This window comes from Genypterus blacodes, unplaced genomic scaffold (genome assembly GCF_046128005.1).
Source record: "Genypterus blacodes isolate CSIRO-AG114 ecotype Tasmania unplaced genomic scaffold, CSIRO-AGI_Gbla_v1 ptg000087l_1, whole genome shotgun sequence".
In the NCBI taxonomy this organism is placed as follows: Eukaryota; Metazoa; Chordata; class Actinopteri; order Ophidiiformes; family Ophidiidae; genus Genypterus; species Genypterus blacodes.
The window spans coordinates 150001-164373 of record NW_027466892.1 but is presented as its reverse complement, the minus strand read 5'-3'; the positions used below and the strand labels follow the sequence as shown (position 1 = coordinate 164373).

Here is a 14373-nt window from a genome sequence, read left to right as displayed (position 1 = left end):
CACACACACACACACACACACACACACACACACACACACACACTGTTCACCTGGTGTTTCTGTCCTCCTCATGTTTTGTTTATTGTTCAGGTCCCCAGAGGAAGAGTCCATACTTGAAACATGAAACCTGAAACTTGAAACAAATGAAGAGCAGGAGTGAGAATCTGGACTGAGAAGTTTCTCTTTGCACCAAACTGAGTTCTGTTCAATCTATGCATTTCAACACCGTCGCCAGATGTGATGTGTGTGTGTGTGTGTGTGTGTGTGTGTATTGGCAACTAAAATGAGCCGATACAATATCCCTGCAAGAAAATCGATTCTGATTATTAAATTGCATTGTAGTCTTCATAACTTGTAACTGATTGGTTTATTTGTGATTGATTCATCCTTTATGAGTGGTTTATGGACCAATCATAATAAAATGTGCTGAAACAGAAAGCCAGTGATTTTGTATCACCTCTCCAGCTCTTCTTCTCTTTCACTGTAGGGATCACACATGTAACCTTTGGAGGGAAATGTATATGTTATGATCCTATCTGTTCTTAACTGTCTCCTGCTGTCCTCTGTGACTTAGAATGGAACACTGACTTTGGCAGAAGTGAAGGAGACAAGAGAAGCAGCTGAAAGTATTTGAAGTGCTTTGCAACATGCAATTAGAAACTGTACAGAAAGACTTCCACTCTCAGTGTGGAGGCAGGAAGCTCAAACATGTCAACCACTTCTAAATAAAGACTTATTATAAGATGTTCTGAAAATTACCAAGTAATCTAGATCATGAGGTGTGAAGAACTGAAAAGAAGATAGACACAGAATATAAACCCTGCCTCAGCCTGATCCTCCTCATCTCACACCTAACCAGGCTTTATGCTCCTCAATAACAACATCAAATCACTTAAACAGCTATTTAAATATAGGAGAAGGGACTGACTGTGATGCTTGAGTTAGTGTTTAGTGGTACATTTGTTTCTGATCAGTTTAACATGTGTACTCAAGTGTATCACTTTACTGAGAAAGGATTGAAGACTTAAGAAAGTTATGGCTCTGTGTTTGATGCATTTCAGCTCAAGCTCTCCATGAGGAAACACAAACTACATGATGTGTGCACATTACTACTTACTAAACTAAGTTCACTGTTGTTGCATGCTGATGAGGGCAAAATAAGAAAGAGCATCTGCATCATCGTTCTTCTCTAACTGAACATCTAAGGAGACATTCAGCTGTGACACAGGAGTCATGGCAACGTTCAGATCAATACTTTATTACAATGTGTCAACGTTGATCATCACTATAAGGTTAGAGGAGGATAGGACGTTTATTTATCTCAAATGCAGTCGCCACAGTAGCAAAGGTGCAGCAGAAGAAATACAAGATAAAATACACACAAGAAACAATATACACAATACACACACAATAGACAAGAAACAATATACACATCCAAGAATAGTTTGGCAGTGTAAACAGGAAGTCCCGCCCCTGAAGCTGAGCTCTATAAGCTGATCAGAGAGGATCGATCACATTCTGCCACCAAAGTTCAGAAGTTACGCAAGAGTCGGTGTCTCCAGGAGTGAGTGGTCTGTAACCGGACCCTCCGCCGTGACGTAGCAGGCCGTGATTGGCTCTCCTGCTCGTATAAAGCCCTCCGCCGTCTGTTCCGCCTTCTCGCCAGTGGAGTTTCATCTGCTTCTGCACCTTCAAGGCGGCAGACGAGAACACAACAGAAGTAAGAAGTTTACTCTTTCTCCCGCAGCGCCGTCCCGTCTCTGCTTCACGGAGCCCCGGCACGGAGCCTCCTTCGGCCCGGTGCCGGGTGTCTCGGTGTTATCGGGCCGTTAAAGTGCGTGATCGTGTCCCGGCTGCGTGTCGCCGCTCCGCTCAGCTGTGTGCCTACGTGGACTTTAGCGAGCTAGCTGAACAAACTGTGGTGTTAGCTAGCGTTAGCCCGCTAGCTGAGGCTGTAGTTCACTTTGCACTTTAAAGCGTCGTGTTGTCACTCAGTGTGCACTCGGTCGAATCGAAGGGACGCGGGTTTTATTCTCGAATTGACAAAGTGAATTAGGTGTTTGTGCATGTAGTCCGTCCTTAGCTTCATGTCGCGAGCTAGCTGAGCTGAAGTTGAGTGAGTGAAGCTAACGGAGCAGCTACGTGTCACATTCTCACACACACACACACGGGCAAAGTTTTTAGCAAGTTTGCTAACTAGCTCGGCTTTGGTCGCTGTGTCTCAGAAGGTTGTAGTTTCTACCTCGGTTCTGCACGGAGGCGCTCACTTCGGCTCATGGAGTCACTCTACCTCCCTCCTCGTCATGTCTGTGAGCTCTTCTTCATCTGAGGAAGATGTTTAGACGCCGCTAGCGCCGCGGAGCTGTGCTAGCCAAGCTAACTCGGGTTAGCTAGCACTCACGACCATTCCACGCTTAAATCCTTAATCCTGGATTTGATTATAACTCTTTATAACGACTCCAAGGAGAGTTAAAGGGTTAACACGCCCTCACGTCATCCTGCGGCTGCTAACGAGTCAACACATTGTTCACCTATTAGCGCCTGAGAGTCATGAAGATCAAAGTCACATCATGTTAAGATAAACGGGTCATACATGTATTAACACATGTGTGTGTGTGTGTGTGTGTGTGTGTGTCTCATAATGAACTCGTTACACGTTAGAGACTCGAGTAAACTTATTAAACAGAGTGAGTGTAAATCTTAGCTAAATGAATGTAAGGATACATTGTTTGTCTTTAGGGGTTAAACATGTTCATCTGTGTAAACACGAGTGTGTCTGGATCAAATATGGACACGTGTAAAAGAGATTAATGTCCTCCAGACCTGATGGCTGCATTCTTTAACCTCACACCAATGCCAGCCTCTTCATTAGAGTCAAAGCCTCTCACTGCTGATCTGTGAACCTAAAGTTTCTGAGGCCGTTTGTGTAACAACAACTAGGCCAGAGCGTAACAGGTAGAAGAGGGAGGAACCTGTTTACCTGGCTCATCCAGCCGGTCCCCAGAGTCAGGACTGTGTGGCTCTACAGACAGGAGAGGCTCAACCACAGAAGCTCCAGTCCCCCCCCCCTCTGTGTGTGAGACAGGAAGCTGCTCCTTAGGCACCTTGTTCTCTTCTGGAGCTGAGCCCTGCTGCAGTAACATGGCATCTCTCTTATTGGCCCAATAGCACCGGGCACAGTCAGCTGGCCATCAGTTGGACCAGCTGCTGTCTTTTTCACAATGCTTAACTTTTGTGTTTGATGATTTGTTGATGTATAAATGTTGTGCGTCTGTTTGCTCAGCAGCATCAGGGAGTTGTTGTTGTGCAGATGTGTATTTCTGGTGTTTGTGTATTTATCTGCGTTGCGAGCGTCTGAACTCGATCACACCTCTTACAGCTAAACTGTGGAATTATAATTTAGGCTCTTTGTTGTCCTCAGGCAAAAGCTGGCAGGCTGACGGGAACTTGCATCTTTACAGGACGGATAATCTGGTAACTGACCATTTAGCTGGTAAGTAGATACTTCATCACCCGAGTCCTGATTAGTGAGGTGACTCCCATTAAACCTCTGCCACTTATAAATAAAAACATTTAGCACTTTCCCTGCTGAGAAAATGAAATAAAGTAAACATGTAAGTGTGTGTTGTGCTTTGGCGTGGCTTTGTGGACACTTCTCATTGTGTAATACGTCATGTGGAGTCTTCTGTTACCACTAAACTGCTACAGCGGAGACTCGGCTGCAAAGGCAACGGCTTGCATCTGAACGGGCGCGAGGAGAGAACCTGAGGCGCTCGCAAGGAGGAACGAGGCCTGCATTTACTTTACTGTTGTGTACTACTGTTTGTTTCGTACCTTTGGTGTGTTTGCAGGCCCGTAAATCTCTTTAGGTTAGCAGAGTGTAATGAGCAGGGGGCAGAGCAGGCTTAGGTTTATGAAGCCTGACAAGGAAGAGGCCACTGAAAGGGTTTCAGAAGTTTTCAGGCTAAACGCTCCACTTCACTGCCCCAACTTCAGCCTCTGAATGAACCTCAATCAACTGCCTGTTCCATTAAACACTGTAAATGTGGACACCTGTGCTCTGGGGTGAACAGCTGACATCTGTTTGTGTAAAAGCCACTGAAAGTCTTCATTCCTGTTAGAGTAAAAGTCTGTGAGACGGCCCTGACTCCTGCTGAGGCACTTAACCTGTTCATGGATCAACACCTCTAAAGTGTGGGGGGTGGGTGTATTAAGTAAAGACATGTAGATAGATTCAGGCTGTCCTGTGTTGCGGATGTCACTGATGAGACCGTGGGCTTGTCCTTCTGCTCAGGAACGTGATGCATGTTCAGTAACTGGAGACTGGACATTATGAACTTTCTGTTAGAATGGATTTTTGCCTTAATCCCATCCAACTTGGCCACCTGAGGGAAATCCTCTTAGCCTGGGAGTCTGCGCACCAAGCTGCAGAGCTTAGAGTATCACTGGGTAAAGAGCAGGCTGGGAGACTCGGAGTCAAGACGAAGAAACGCTGCCGCCTTTAGGAACAACACAATGAAGCCACGGCCCTCTCACCACGTGCATTCTTTGTGTTAAAAGATAATCTATTTACTCCCCACTCATGGTAATATGAGCTCCCCTCAGATAATTGTAGAAAGATGTGGCCTCATGTGATAAAGGTTAGAGGAGATTATGGAGAACATCCCAAAGTCCACCAATGATAAGCTTATCAGGCCAAACTCCTGCATTGAGTGCTTCAGGAAGGAATTCATTTCAAACACACACATTTGGAGCTTTTCAAAAAATGTTCAACCGGTCATTCATCAGTCAGGTCTTTGGCAGTGCTACTGTTCAACACATACACCATCTAAAGGCCTTCTGGAGCCTGAATGAGAGAACCTGGTGTAGAAACACGGACCAAGCGCACACACACACACACACACTCGTTTCATTTATATATGTATGCCTTTTCTCTTGTTAATCTTTAAAACAATGTACCTTTTCCTTCCAGTGGCACACTCGGACTCTGTTAGCGTGGGATTTTGACCATGAGCTCAGTCGCTGTACTTACGCAGGAAAGCTTCAATGAGCACCGCAGTGGGCTCTTGCCGGAGCAGGGCGCCGGTGGTGGCGGCAGCGGCGGCGGCGGCAGCGCTCCTGTCCCTGCACCTGTTGGTGAGTCTTTGTCTTAAAGGTCACTACACTGTATCAACATGTATTTTGACTGGGAGCTTTACATGGACTCGGTTGTGTCTTTGTGCGTAGCTCCTGTGGCAGGACCCAGTGGTGTAGAGGAGGAAGATGCCCTTCCTACCTACAAGGATGCTTTCCCACCTCTGCCAGAGAAGGCGGCCTCACCTGAGGGGACCCAGGAAACTCCCAATGCCTGGACATCCAAGATCCGTCCTCTCAAGTCTTCAATCATCACCCAGGTATGACATTTTAAAGGGCCTCTACTGCTGCCATCTGACAGTCCATCATAACGCCGTATAATCATAACAGTGAACATTGGAACCAGCAACAAGATGTTATGCATGTGAGGTTTGATGGACTTTCTCTGTAAACCAGGTTTTCCACGTGCCGCTAGAGGAGCGCAAGTACAAGGACATCAATCAGTTTGGGGAAGGAGACCAGGCAAAGGTCTGTGTTGACATCATGCATAAGACCGGAGCCCACCTGGAACTCTCTCTGGCTAAAGATCAGGGCCTCTCCATCATGGTCTCTGGGAAGTTGGAAGCTGTGATGAAGGCCCGTAAGGAGATTGTGTCCCGATTGCAGACTCAGGTCAGAGACTGGTCTTTGTTGATACATGCATAGTGAAACTATACAAATGGACACTGTATAATGCCAATCATACAATTTCACACAACTCAACAGGCTTCAGCTACTGTCGCCATTCCCAAGGAGCACCATCGTTTTGTCATTGGCAAAAATGGGGAGAAGCTTCAGGAGCTCGAGCTCAAGACGGCCACCAAAATCCAAATCCCACGACCTGACGACACCAGCAACCAGATCAAGATCTCTGGCACCAAGGAGGGCCTGGAGAAGGCGAAGCACGAGATCCTGTTGATCTCAGCCGAGCAGGTAAAATGGTCACCTATAATGAATGGGACTAGAGTATTGTGGCTTCAGTCTGCTTTGTTAGTTTGCTGGTGATGCATTCAGAGTATCCTTACTAGCTACATCAGGGTTCACGCTGTACATTCTAATGTATAAATGTGACCGCATGTTGTACCGTCTTATCTTTCCAGGACAAACGTGCTGTGGAGAGAGTGAACATTGATAAAGTCTACCACCCCTTCATCACTGGTGCCTACAACAAGCGTGTAGGAGAAATGATGCAGGAGACCGGTGCCCGCATCAATGTTCCCCCTCCCAGTGTGAACAAGACGGAGATTGTCATCACTGGGGAGAAAGAGCAGGTGGCCCTGGCTGCCACTCTGATCATTAAGGTTGCTGAAGAAAAGGTAGATTGGCACGTCATTAGAATTGGACTTGATGTTGAATCTCGACCTGAATGATCCCAGGCTCATCTCTCAGCTGTTTACTTCCTAATTGCAGAAGAAGAACACCACCACCATCGCTGTGGAAGTGAAGAAGTCTCAGCACAAGTATGTGATCGGCCCCAAGGGAAACACCCTGCAAGAGATCCTGGAGAAGACCGGTGTGTCAGTGGAGATTCCACCTTCTGACAGCAGCTCAGAAACTGTCATCCTTCGTGGGGAACCGGACCGTCTGGGTCAGGCCCTCACTGAAGTTTATGCCAAGGTGGGAAGTCTCTTCTCTTCTCCTCCCTCACATGGTTTGCATTAACGGGGATAATTCAATGAAACATTCATCCTTTGTTTGTTTTGCAGGCAAACAGCTACACCATCTCCTCGGTCATGGCTCCTTCTTGGCTTCATCGTTTCATCATTGGGAAGAAGGGGCAGAACCTGGCCAAAATCACCCAGCAAATGCCCAAGGTCAGAATGATGGATCCTCAGGGTTGGAAGGACGGAGCTCATGCACGTCTTGTTTCTTTGTTTAACATTGTACTTTGATGTCTTTTGCATCCAGGTGCACATTGAGTTCACTGAGGGAGAAGATAAGATCACCCTGGAGGGTCCCACCAAAGACGTGCAGGTCGTGCAGGGCCAGATTGAAGTCATTGTTACAGATTTGGTGAGATTTGAGTTGCCACGTATCAGAAAGCTCTCAGAAGGCTGCGTGAGGTCGCTGTGCTGGAAACCAATCACTTCATGTGTTTCTCTTTAGTAAAGACTTTACTTACAACTTCTTCTCCTTTTGACCACAGGTGAGTCGTATGGACTACACAGAGATCAGCGTGGATCCCAAATTCCACAGACACCTGATTGGAAAAGCAGGCGTTAACAGTAAGTCCCATGATGCAGCAGCTGCACGTCTCTACTCACACACACACACACACACACACACACACACACACACACACACACACACACACACACACACACACACACGTGGACAAACGCAGTTGGATTAGCATTTTTCCCCCAGCCGTTGATTTGACTTTGTTTACAGTCAACCGCATCAAAGAAGCGCACAAAGTGACTGTCCGCATACCTCCCGACAATGAGAAAAGCAACCTGATCCGCATTGAAGGCGACCCCCAGGGTGTCCAGGAAGCCAAGAAGGAGCTGCTTGAGCTCGCCACCCGCATGGTCGGTACACACGCCAGCTCACAGGCTACTTAGTGTAACTCAGCTCTCCATGTGTGTTTGATGAGTATGTTGTCTTTTGCAGGAGAATGAGCGCACAAAGGACCTGATCATTGAACATCGTTTCCATAGAGCCATCATCGGGCAAAAAGGGGAGAAGATAAAGGAAGTGCGCGATAAATTCCCTGAGGTGAGTGTGACTGTGATCCCACGGTGTCGTTCACTGTGGGACTCATCACAGGAGTGTCGGGGTTAACTTCAGTTCATACTTGACCCATATTCTCTCATTTAACAACCTCAATTCATTTGTTCAAGGTTATCATCAACTTCCCCGACCCAGCACAAAAGAGTGACATCGTTCAGCTCCGAGGCCCAAGAAACGAGGTGGAGAAATGCTCCAAGTTCATGCAGAAGATCGTGGCTGAAATGGTAAATCTACAAGAAGCTCTTAGTCTGGACATGTGTGACACGTTAGTGTGTGTCTGTGTGTAAACTGGCCGTCCTAAAGGCTGCAGTGTAAAGTGTGATGGGCTCACATCTCTTCCATTCCTTTGATCAGGTGGAGAACAGCTTCTCTGTTTCAGTCCCCATCTTCAAACAGTTCCATAGGAACATCATTGGAAAAGGAGGATCAAATATCAAGAAGGTATATTTAGAAGAGTGCACACACACTTACAAGAAGTAGTCTGTCCCCATTTGGTTGACAAATGTGTTGCTTTGTTTCAGATTCGTGAGGAAACAAACACAAAAATTGACCTTCCTGCTGAGAACAGCAACTCTGAGATGATCGTCATCATAGGCAAGAAGGCAAACTGTGAGACGGCACGCATCCGGATCCTGGCCATTCAGAAAGAGTTGGTAAGGGGTTAACGCACAGCTCAGCCTCTCGCGCGTGCGTGTGTGTATAGATTGTGTAATTGTAATGAATGTCTTTGTTTTGTTCTCAGGCCAACATTTCAGAGATCGAGGTGTCCATTCCCTCTAAGCTTCACAACTCACTGATTGGGTCAAAGGGACGTTTAGTGCGCTCCATCATGGAGGAGTGTGGTGGCGTTCACATCCACTTCCCCTCTGAAGGCTCAGGGATTGATAAGGTCACCATCCGAGGCCCTGCCGAGGAGGTGGAGAAAGCCAAACAGCAGCTGCTTGCTCTGGCAGAGGAGAAGGTTTGAACCAAGTCCATGTTTCATTCAACCTGGCCCAGTTAATAATGTTAAGAAGAGCTTCCTCATCTGTTTTTAGTCCCTAAAGGTCTTCCTATCACATCTTTTCAGCAAACAAAGAGTCACACTGCCGAGCTGCGTGCAAAGCCTGAATACCACAAGTTCCTTATCGGGAAAGGTGGCGGAAACATCCGTAAGGTTCGTGACAGCACCGGGGCCAGGATCATCTTCCCCACTGCAGAGGACCAGGATCAGGAGCTCATCACTGTGGTTGGCACAGAAGAAGCTGTGCGTGAGGCCCAGAAGGAGCTGGAGGAGCTCATCAAGAGTCTGGTAAAGCTCCACATGTGTTCCTCACCCAGCTGCCCTCTGCTTCTCCTCTGCTCTCCAGGATAAGGAGCTCATGTTTGTTTCTTTGTTCAGGATAACGTTGTTGAAGATGGAATGAATGTTGATCCTAAGCACCATCGCTACTTTGTGGCTCGTCGTGGTCAGGTCCTAAGAGACCTGGCTGAGGAGTATGGCGGCGTGATGGTGAGCTTCCCTCGCACTGGGTCTCAGAGCGACAAAGTCACCCTCAAAGGAGCCAAAGACTGTGTGGAGGCAGCCAAAAAACGTATGCAGGAGATCGTTGAGGACTTGGTAAGTGAACACCAGGTTCCCCATCTTGCTGTGTAACTCTGTGTGATGTGGCTTAGGTTGAACAAGTTTCTCTTTCCTATCCTCTGATGTGCAGGATGCTCAGGTGACCATCGAGTGTGTGATTCCTCAGAAGTTCCACCGTTCTATCATGGGTCCCAAAGGCTCACGAATCCAGCAGATCACCAGAGATCATATTGTCCAGATTAAGTTCCCAGAGCGGGAGGATCCTCAAGGTGAAGCCACGGACAGCTGGGAACCTTGTCTCCTTTCCTTTTGTTCTCTGTTCCTGAACAAACCTTCTCGTCCTCTTCCAGCGGCTCCTCCTGCAGAGGCTCCCATACAAGAGAATGGAGAAGCCGACGTTGAAGTGAAGGAGGTGGTTGATCCAAACGCACCTAAGAAGTGTGACGTGATCGTGATCTCTGGCAGAAAAGAGCGGTGTGAGGCTGCCGTGGAAGCATTGAAGGTCAGCTGGTAGAACACAACACGAGAGGAGAAGTATGAGTAAAGAAGTGATGTTGACTCTTGAGTCTTCTGTCCTCAGGCCTTGGTTCCTGTCTCTATTGAGGTTGAAGTGCCTTTTGAGCTTCATCGTTACATCATTGGACAGAAAGGAAGTGGAATCCGTAAGATGATGGATGAATTTGAGGTGTGTATTCTAGTTTCTGTTGTTTCTGCTGTTCCGCTGCTTCCTGTCAGGGACACTTCACCGAGTGGTGTGTCTGTCTGCAGGTCAATATTCAAGTGCCTGCTCCTGAGCTGCAATCTAACATCATATCTGTCACCGGCCTGACCACACACCTGGAGCGCGCCAAGGAGGGGCTGCTGGAGCGCGTCAAGGAGCTGCAGGCTGAGCAGGAGGACCGGGTTAGTATGTGCTAGTGTCTTAGTATGTGCTAGTGTCTTAAGAAAGGAAGAACACCTTTAATGTCTCTAAAGAAATTCCTCTTCCAATTCATGCTTTTGAAATTCTTGCAGTTATTTCTACACCGATGCACACATGCTACACACATGCTACACACATGCACACATGCTACACACATGCACACATGCTACACACATGCACACATGCTACACACATGCACACATGCTACACACATGCACACATGCTACACCGATGCACACATGCTACACACATGCTACACACATGCACACATGCTACACACATGCACACATGCTACACACATGCTACACACATGCACACATGCTACACACATGCACACATGCTACACACATGCTACACACATGCACACATGCTACACACATGCACACATGCTACACACATGCACACATGCTACACATACATGTTTTGCACAATGCCAGTTGCACACATTGAAAGTGTGAGACTGACTCTCCTGTCTCAACCCAAACCCACCTCAGGCACTCAGGAGTTTCAAGTTGACGATCACTGTGGACCCCAAGTATCACCCCAAGATCATCGGGCGTAAGGGCGCCATCATCACCATCATCCGCACCGAGCACGATGTTAACATTCAGTTCCCCGAAAAGAACGACGACAACCAGGTAAAGCACTTTGTCCTGCAGGTGTGGTTGATCATCTTACACTCTGTGTGTGTGTGTGTGGGTGGGTGTGTGTGTGTGTTACGTGATGTTACACACCCAGGAGAAACCGATGTTTGATGTAACTGTATACTTTTCCTCTTCTCTCTTCAGGATCAAATAACCATAACAGGGTATGAGCACAAAGCCATAGCTGCACGAGACGCCATCCAGGCTAAAGTGGACGAGCTGGAGGAGATGATCTCTGAGGACATCACCCTGGACAGCAGAGTCCACGCCCGCATCATCGGAGCCCGAGGCAAAGGCATCCGCAGGATCATGGACGAGTTTAAGGTGAAGACGGGACTCCAGACATGTAGAGAAACCTTCAGCAACAGACCAACATGAATCTGGAGGATTTACATCTAACCCCCCCCTCTTCTCTCATTCAGGTTGACCTCAGGTTTCCCCAGAGTGGAGCTGCAGACCCAAACCTTGTGACCGTCATGGGTCGTCCTGAGCTCGTGGATGAAGCCATCGACCATCTCCTCAACCTGGAAGAAGAATATGTGAGTGTCCTCGTGTGTTCACTGCCTCTTAGATCATGTATGTAAACAGACTCTGACTCTGGCGCTCTGTGTTTGGGCTCTTAGATGGCAGATGTTGTGGAGAACGAGTCGAAGATGGCGTACATGAGGCCCCCTGTAAGCGGCGCTGCCTCCATGGACGAGCAGCGCGTCCCGTCCAAAGGCTTTGTGGTGCGAGAGGCTCCGTGGGCCACGTCCAACGAGAAGGTCGGTCCCCTCGCACGTCTGGACCTTTTCTCCATGTGGTCCTGGTACCATCAGCACTCATGATGTTTCTCTGCTGTCCCCTCCCTCCAGGCTCCTGACATGAGCAGCTCGGAGGACTTCCCCAGCTTCGGAGCCCCCGTGGCGACCAAGGCGTCTCCATGGGGACCCAAGCGTTTCTAAGCTGTGCTGCTGCAGACGGGCCTGAACTTAACCGAACAGAATCTTCCCCTGGTAACCCCCTCCTGACCTGGACTGACCGCTGACCCTAAAAGTCTATATTTCTGAGAATGTCTGCCTCCTCTGTCTCCTCCCCTGCTTCTCCATCGCAGAGTCTCAAAGTGCTTTTGGAAACTGTAATCGACCTGTGAGCTTTGTATCTGTGACGTCTGCTCAAAATACTGTGACTGAGGTCGCAGTCCATTTTGTACAGGTGGTTTAAAAAAAAAAGGAAGAAGAAGCAGCTCTGACATTTCAATGTTAAGAAGTGACACGTCATTGTAGTTTGAACCGTTATACCAAATTCAAAGGTGGCCAGACTTCAGTTTGATACATTTTACTGAGCTGCCCTGATCTTAGTTGCCTTCGCAGGGGGGTGCAAAGGGGCGGAGTTAGTGCTGTGGACCCGGGGCAGGTACGACCCCTGCCTGCCTGACGGGGGTCCGGCTGATTCTCCCTCCTGCTCCCTCCTGCTTTAATCGTGTAGCTGAGTGAAAATCGTCTGGTAGCCCTCAAGCACATAGTAGTGATGTCATCACGTCTTCCCCATCTGCTGGTGTGTGTGTGTCTGTGTGTGTGTGTGTGTCTGTAATCATGGTTCAGTAGTGGCACCGACCTTGTAGCCTTATGAATTGATCTATATTTTTGTGGAGGAAGTGTTCAGCCACTGCAGAATGGCACCGACTCAAACTGCCAGATGCTTTGGAGCTCATGCCAGAACTACAGTTTGTTAAAACACTATCGGCCTCCAACGTATCAAACCCTCACACTAACTGTTGAATGAACTCTTTTGACACTGACATTTTTCTTTTATTTAGTCGATCATGTTTGTGAGCAGAACCTGAGCATCTTGTGCCAACTGTCCAGTGATGTCCTGTGTTCCTCATCCTCTGTGTTGGGTCAGTGTCCAGTCCCATTGTCTTCCAGTTGCTATGCAGATTGTTCTGTTAAATAGCAATGTCCCTTTCTAAAGGAAACAAAGTCAGCCTTACATCTAGAAGCATACAAACCAGGCCGGACTGATGTCATGCTGTGTGTGAGTGGACGGCTGGGTGGAGTGTTTAGTTCTCATGAAGCGTTCCCTCCAGTCACTGAGTCGACTTCACCATCAAGCATCAAGCCTCCTGCTTTCTATCCTTCTAGTCTCGAATGAAAGAATATGCAAATACCATAGAAATGAACGGTTATGGATGACACTGGAAAAGAACTTGTCCAAAAAGCCAGTAAAAAAGGAAAACCTCTTGGTTGTGTGTGTCTGTGTGTCTCTGTGAGTCCTAACACTTTGTGCTCAAGCAGGATCAATGTTCTGAGAGTCTGGAGCATTCATGAAGCTCCAGCAGATGAAAGGGTTACACCCACAACCTTAGCTGAGCCTGATTGGAGCTGAAGCCTCTTAATGATCTTAACTCTAAGACAACAGGAGGACCTGACTGTAAAGGAGCAGCACCTTTAAACAATATGAAACTTTATTACTGCAAAGGTGACATCATACCTGTGTGATGCCCTGAGGGTCAGGGGTCAGGGGTCAGTTAGTAACCTGAGCTGCTTCACAGCCACAGACAAGGATATAAACACGCCTCCTCTAAGTGGCTCCTATGATTGACAGAATGATGTCATAGTCTGGTTTAAAACGCACCAACATGTCTCCATCTGTGACCAGGGGTCCAGAGGGTCCAGAGGGTCCAGAGGGCCCTGATCCTTCACAGTATGGATCAGACCACAGACATCTAGGATCTCTCGCTCTCTCTCTCGCTCTCTCTCTCTCTCTCTCTCTCTCTCTCTCTCTCTCTCTCTCTCTCTCTCTCTCGACCATCAGACTCCTGTACTGTTAAAGAGATTTGTTTGGCAGTGAAGTCTGTAGCTCAAGGGCACTTCAGCAGTATTTGTGACCTGGGCTTTAATTACCCCCTGTAACATTCAGACTCCACCCAAACAAAGTGCTGACCGGTCTCTGTTGTTTCAGAGGCCTGGAGCCGTTTCTCCTTTAACGACCTCCTTTGTTATGAATCAGGGCGAGGATCTAAAGGTCGCGTTCAGACCGGGAGGAGGGCAAAACACAAAAAAAGGAGGAGAAAGAGAAGGATTGAAGTGGGGGCAGACTAACGGCTGGAGTTTGGGCGGGATGAGCTCGGCGTCACAGAGTTCACAAGGCCACAGACTCCAGGGCGCTACCTGGTGGACAGATGAGGAACTACAGGTACGAGATGTGAAGGTGAGGAGGCCACGGCAACAAAGCTCCATGTCACTGGGACATCACTACAACCACAACATGACCAGTGTGTGTGTGTGTGAGATAATGAACAAACAGAGAAAGAGTGGAGATGAATTCCCTCCCGTCTGGTCTCCTCCTCTTGCAGGTTGATCTGCTCTGTGCTCCACTCAGGAGTCACTCTGGTGTGTTTAAAGGAGGAGCAGACG

At 48.0% G+C, this 14373-nt stretch overlaps 1 protein-coding gene across 1 annotated transcript; it reads left to right on the top strand.

Annotated features, from left to right (window-relative positions):
* Positions 1–1596: 1596 nt before the first annotated feature.
* On the top strand, positions 1597–13199 carry hdlbpa (high density lipoprotein binding protein a). Its single transcript, XM_076158802.1, has 28 exons — positions 1597–1720; positions 3422–3493; positions 4973–5136; positions 5227–5393; positions 5530–5745; positions 5839–6045; positions 6213–6428; positions 6523–6729; positions 6819–6926; positions 7021–7125; positions 7259–7337; positions 7504–7643; positions 7726–7830; positions 7956–8069; positions 8200–8286; positions 8367–8498; positions 8588–8806; positions 8915–9136; positions 9227–9445; positions 9540–9678; positions 9760–9911; positions 9990–10094; positions 10178–10312; positions 10826–10969; positions 11120–11299; positions 11398–11514; positions 11599–11739; positions 11830–13199. Exons 3-28 carry the CDS (start codon positions 5010–5012, stop codon positions 11917–11919), a joined length of 3873 nt encoding a protein of 1290 aa, XP_076014917.1. The 5' UTR covers positions 1597–1720; positions 3422–3493; positions 4973–5009; the 3' UTR covers positions 11920–13199.
* The last annotated feature ends 1174 nt before the right edge of the window (positions 13200–14373 follow it).

Bases quoted from the DNA above. Each gene is read 5' to 3' on its own strand.
- hdlbpa (XM_076158802.1), top strand. From the start codon at position 5,010: ATGAGCTCAGTCGCTGTACTTACGCAGGAAAGCTTCAATGAGCACCGC. The intron at 5,746-5,838 runs GTCAGAGACTGG...ACAACTCAACAG, and splicing joins TGTCCCGATTGCAGACTCAG to GCTTCAGCTACTGTCGCCAT. The intron at 9,446-9,539 runs GTAAGTGAACAC...TCTGATGTGCAG, and splicing joins AGGAGATCGTTGAGGACTTG to GATGCTCAGGTGACCATCGA.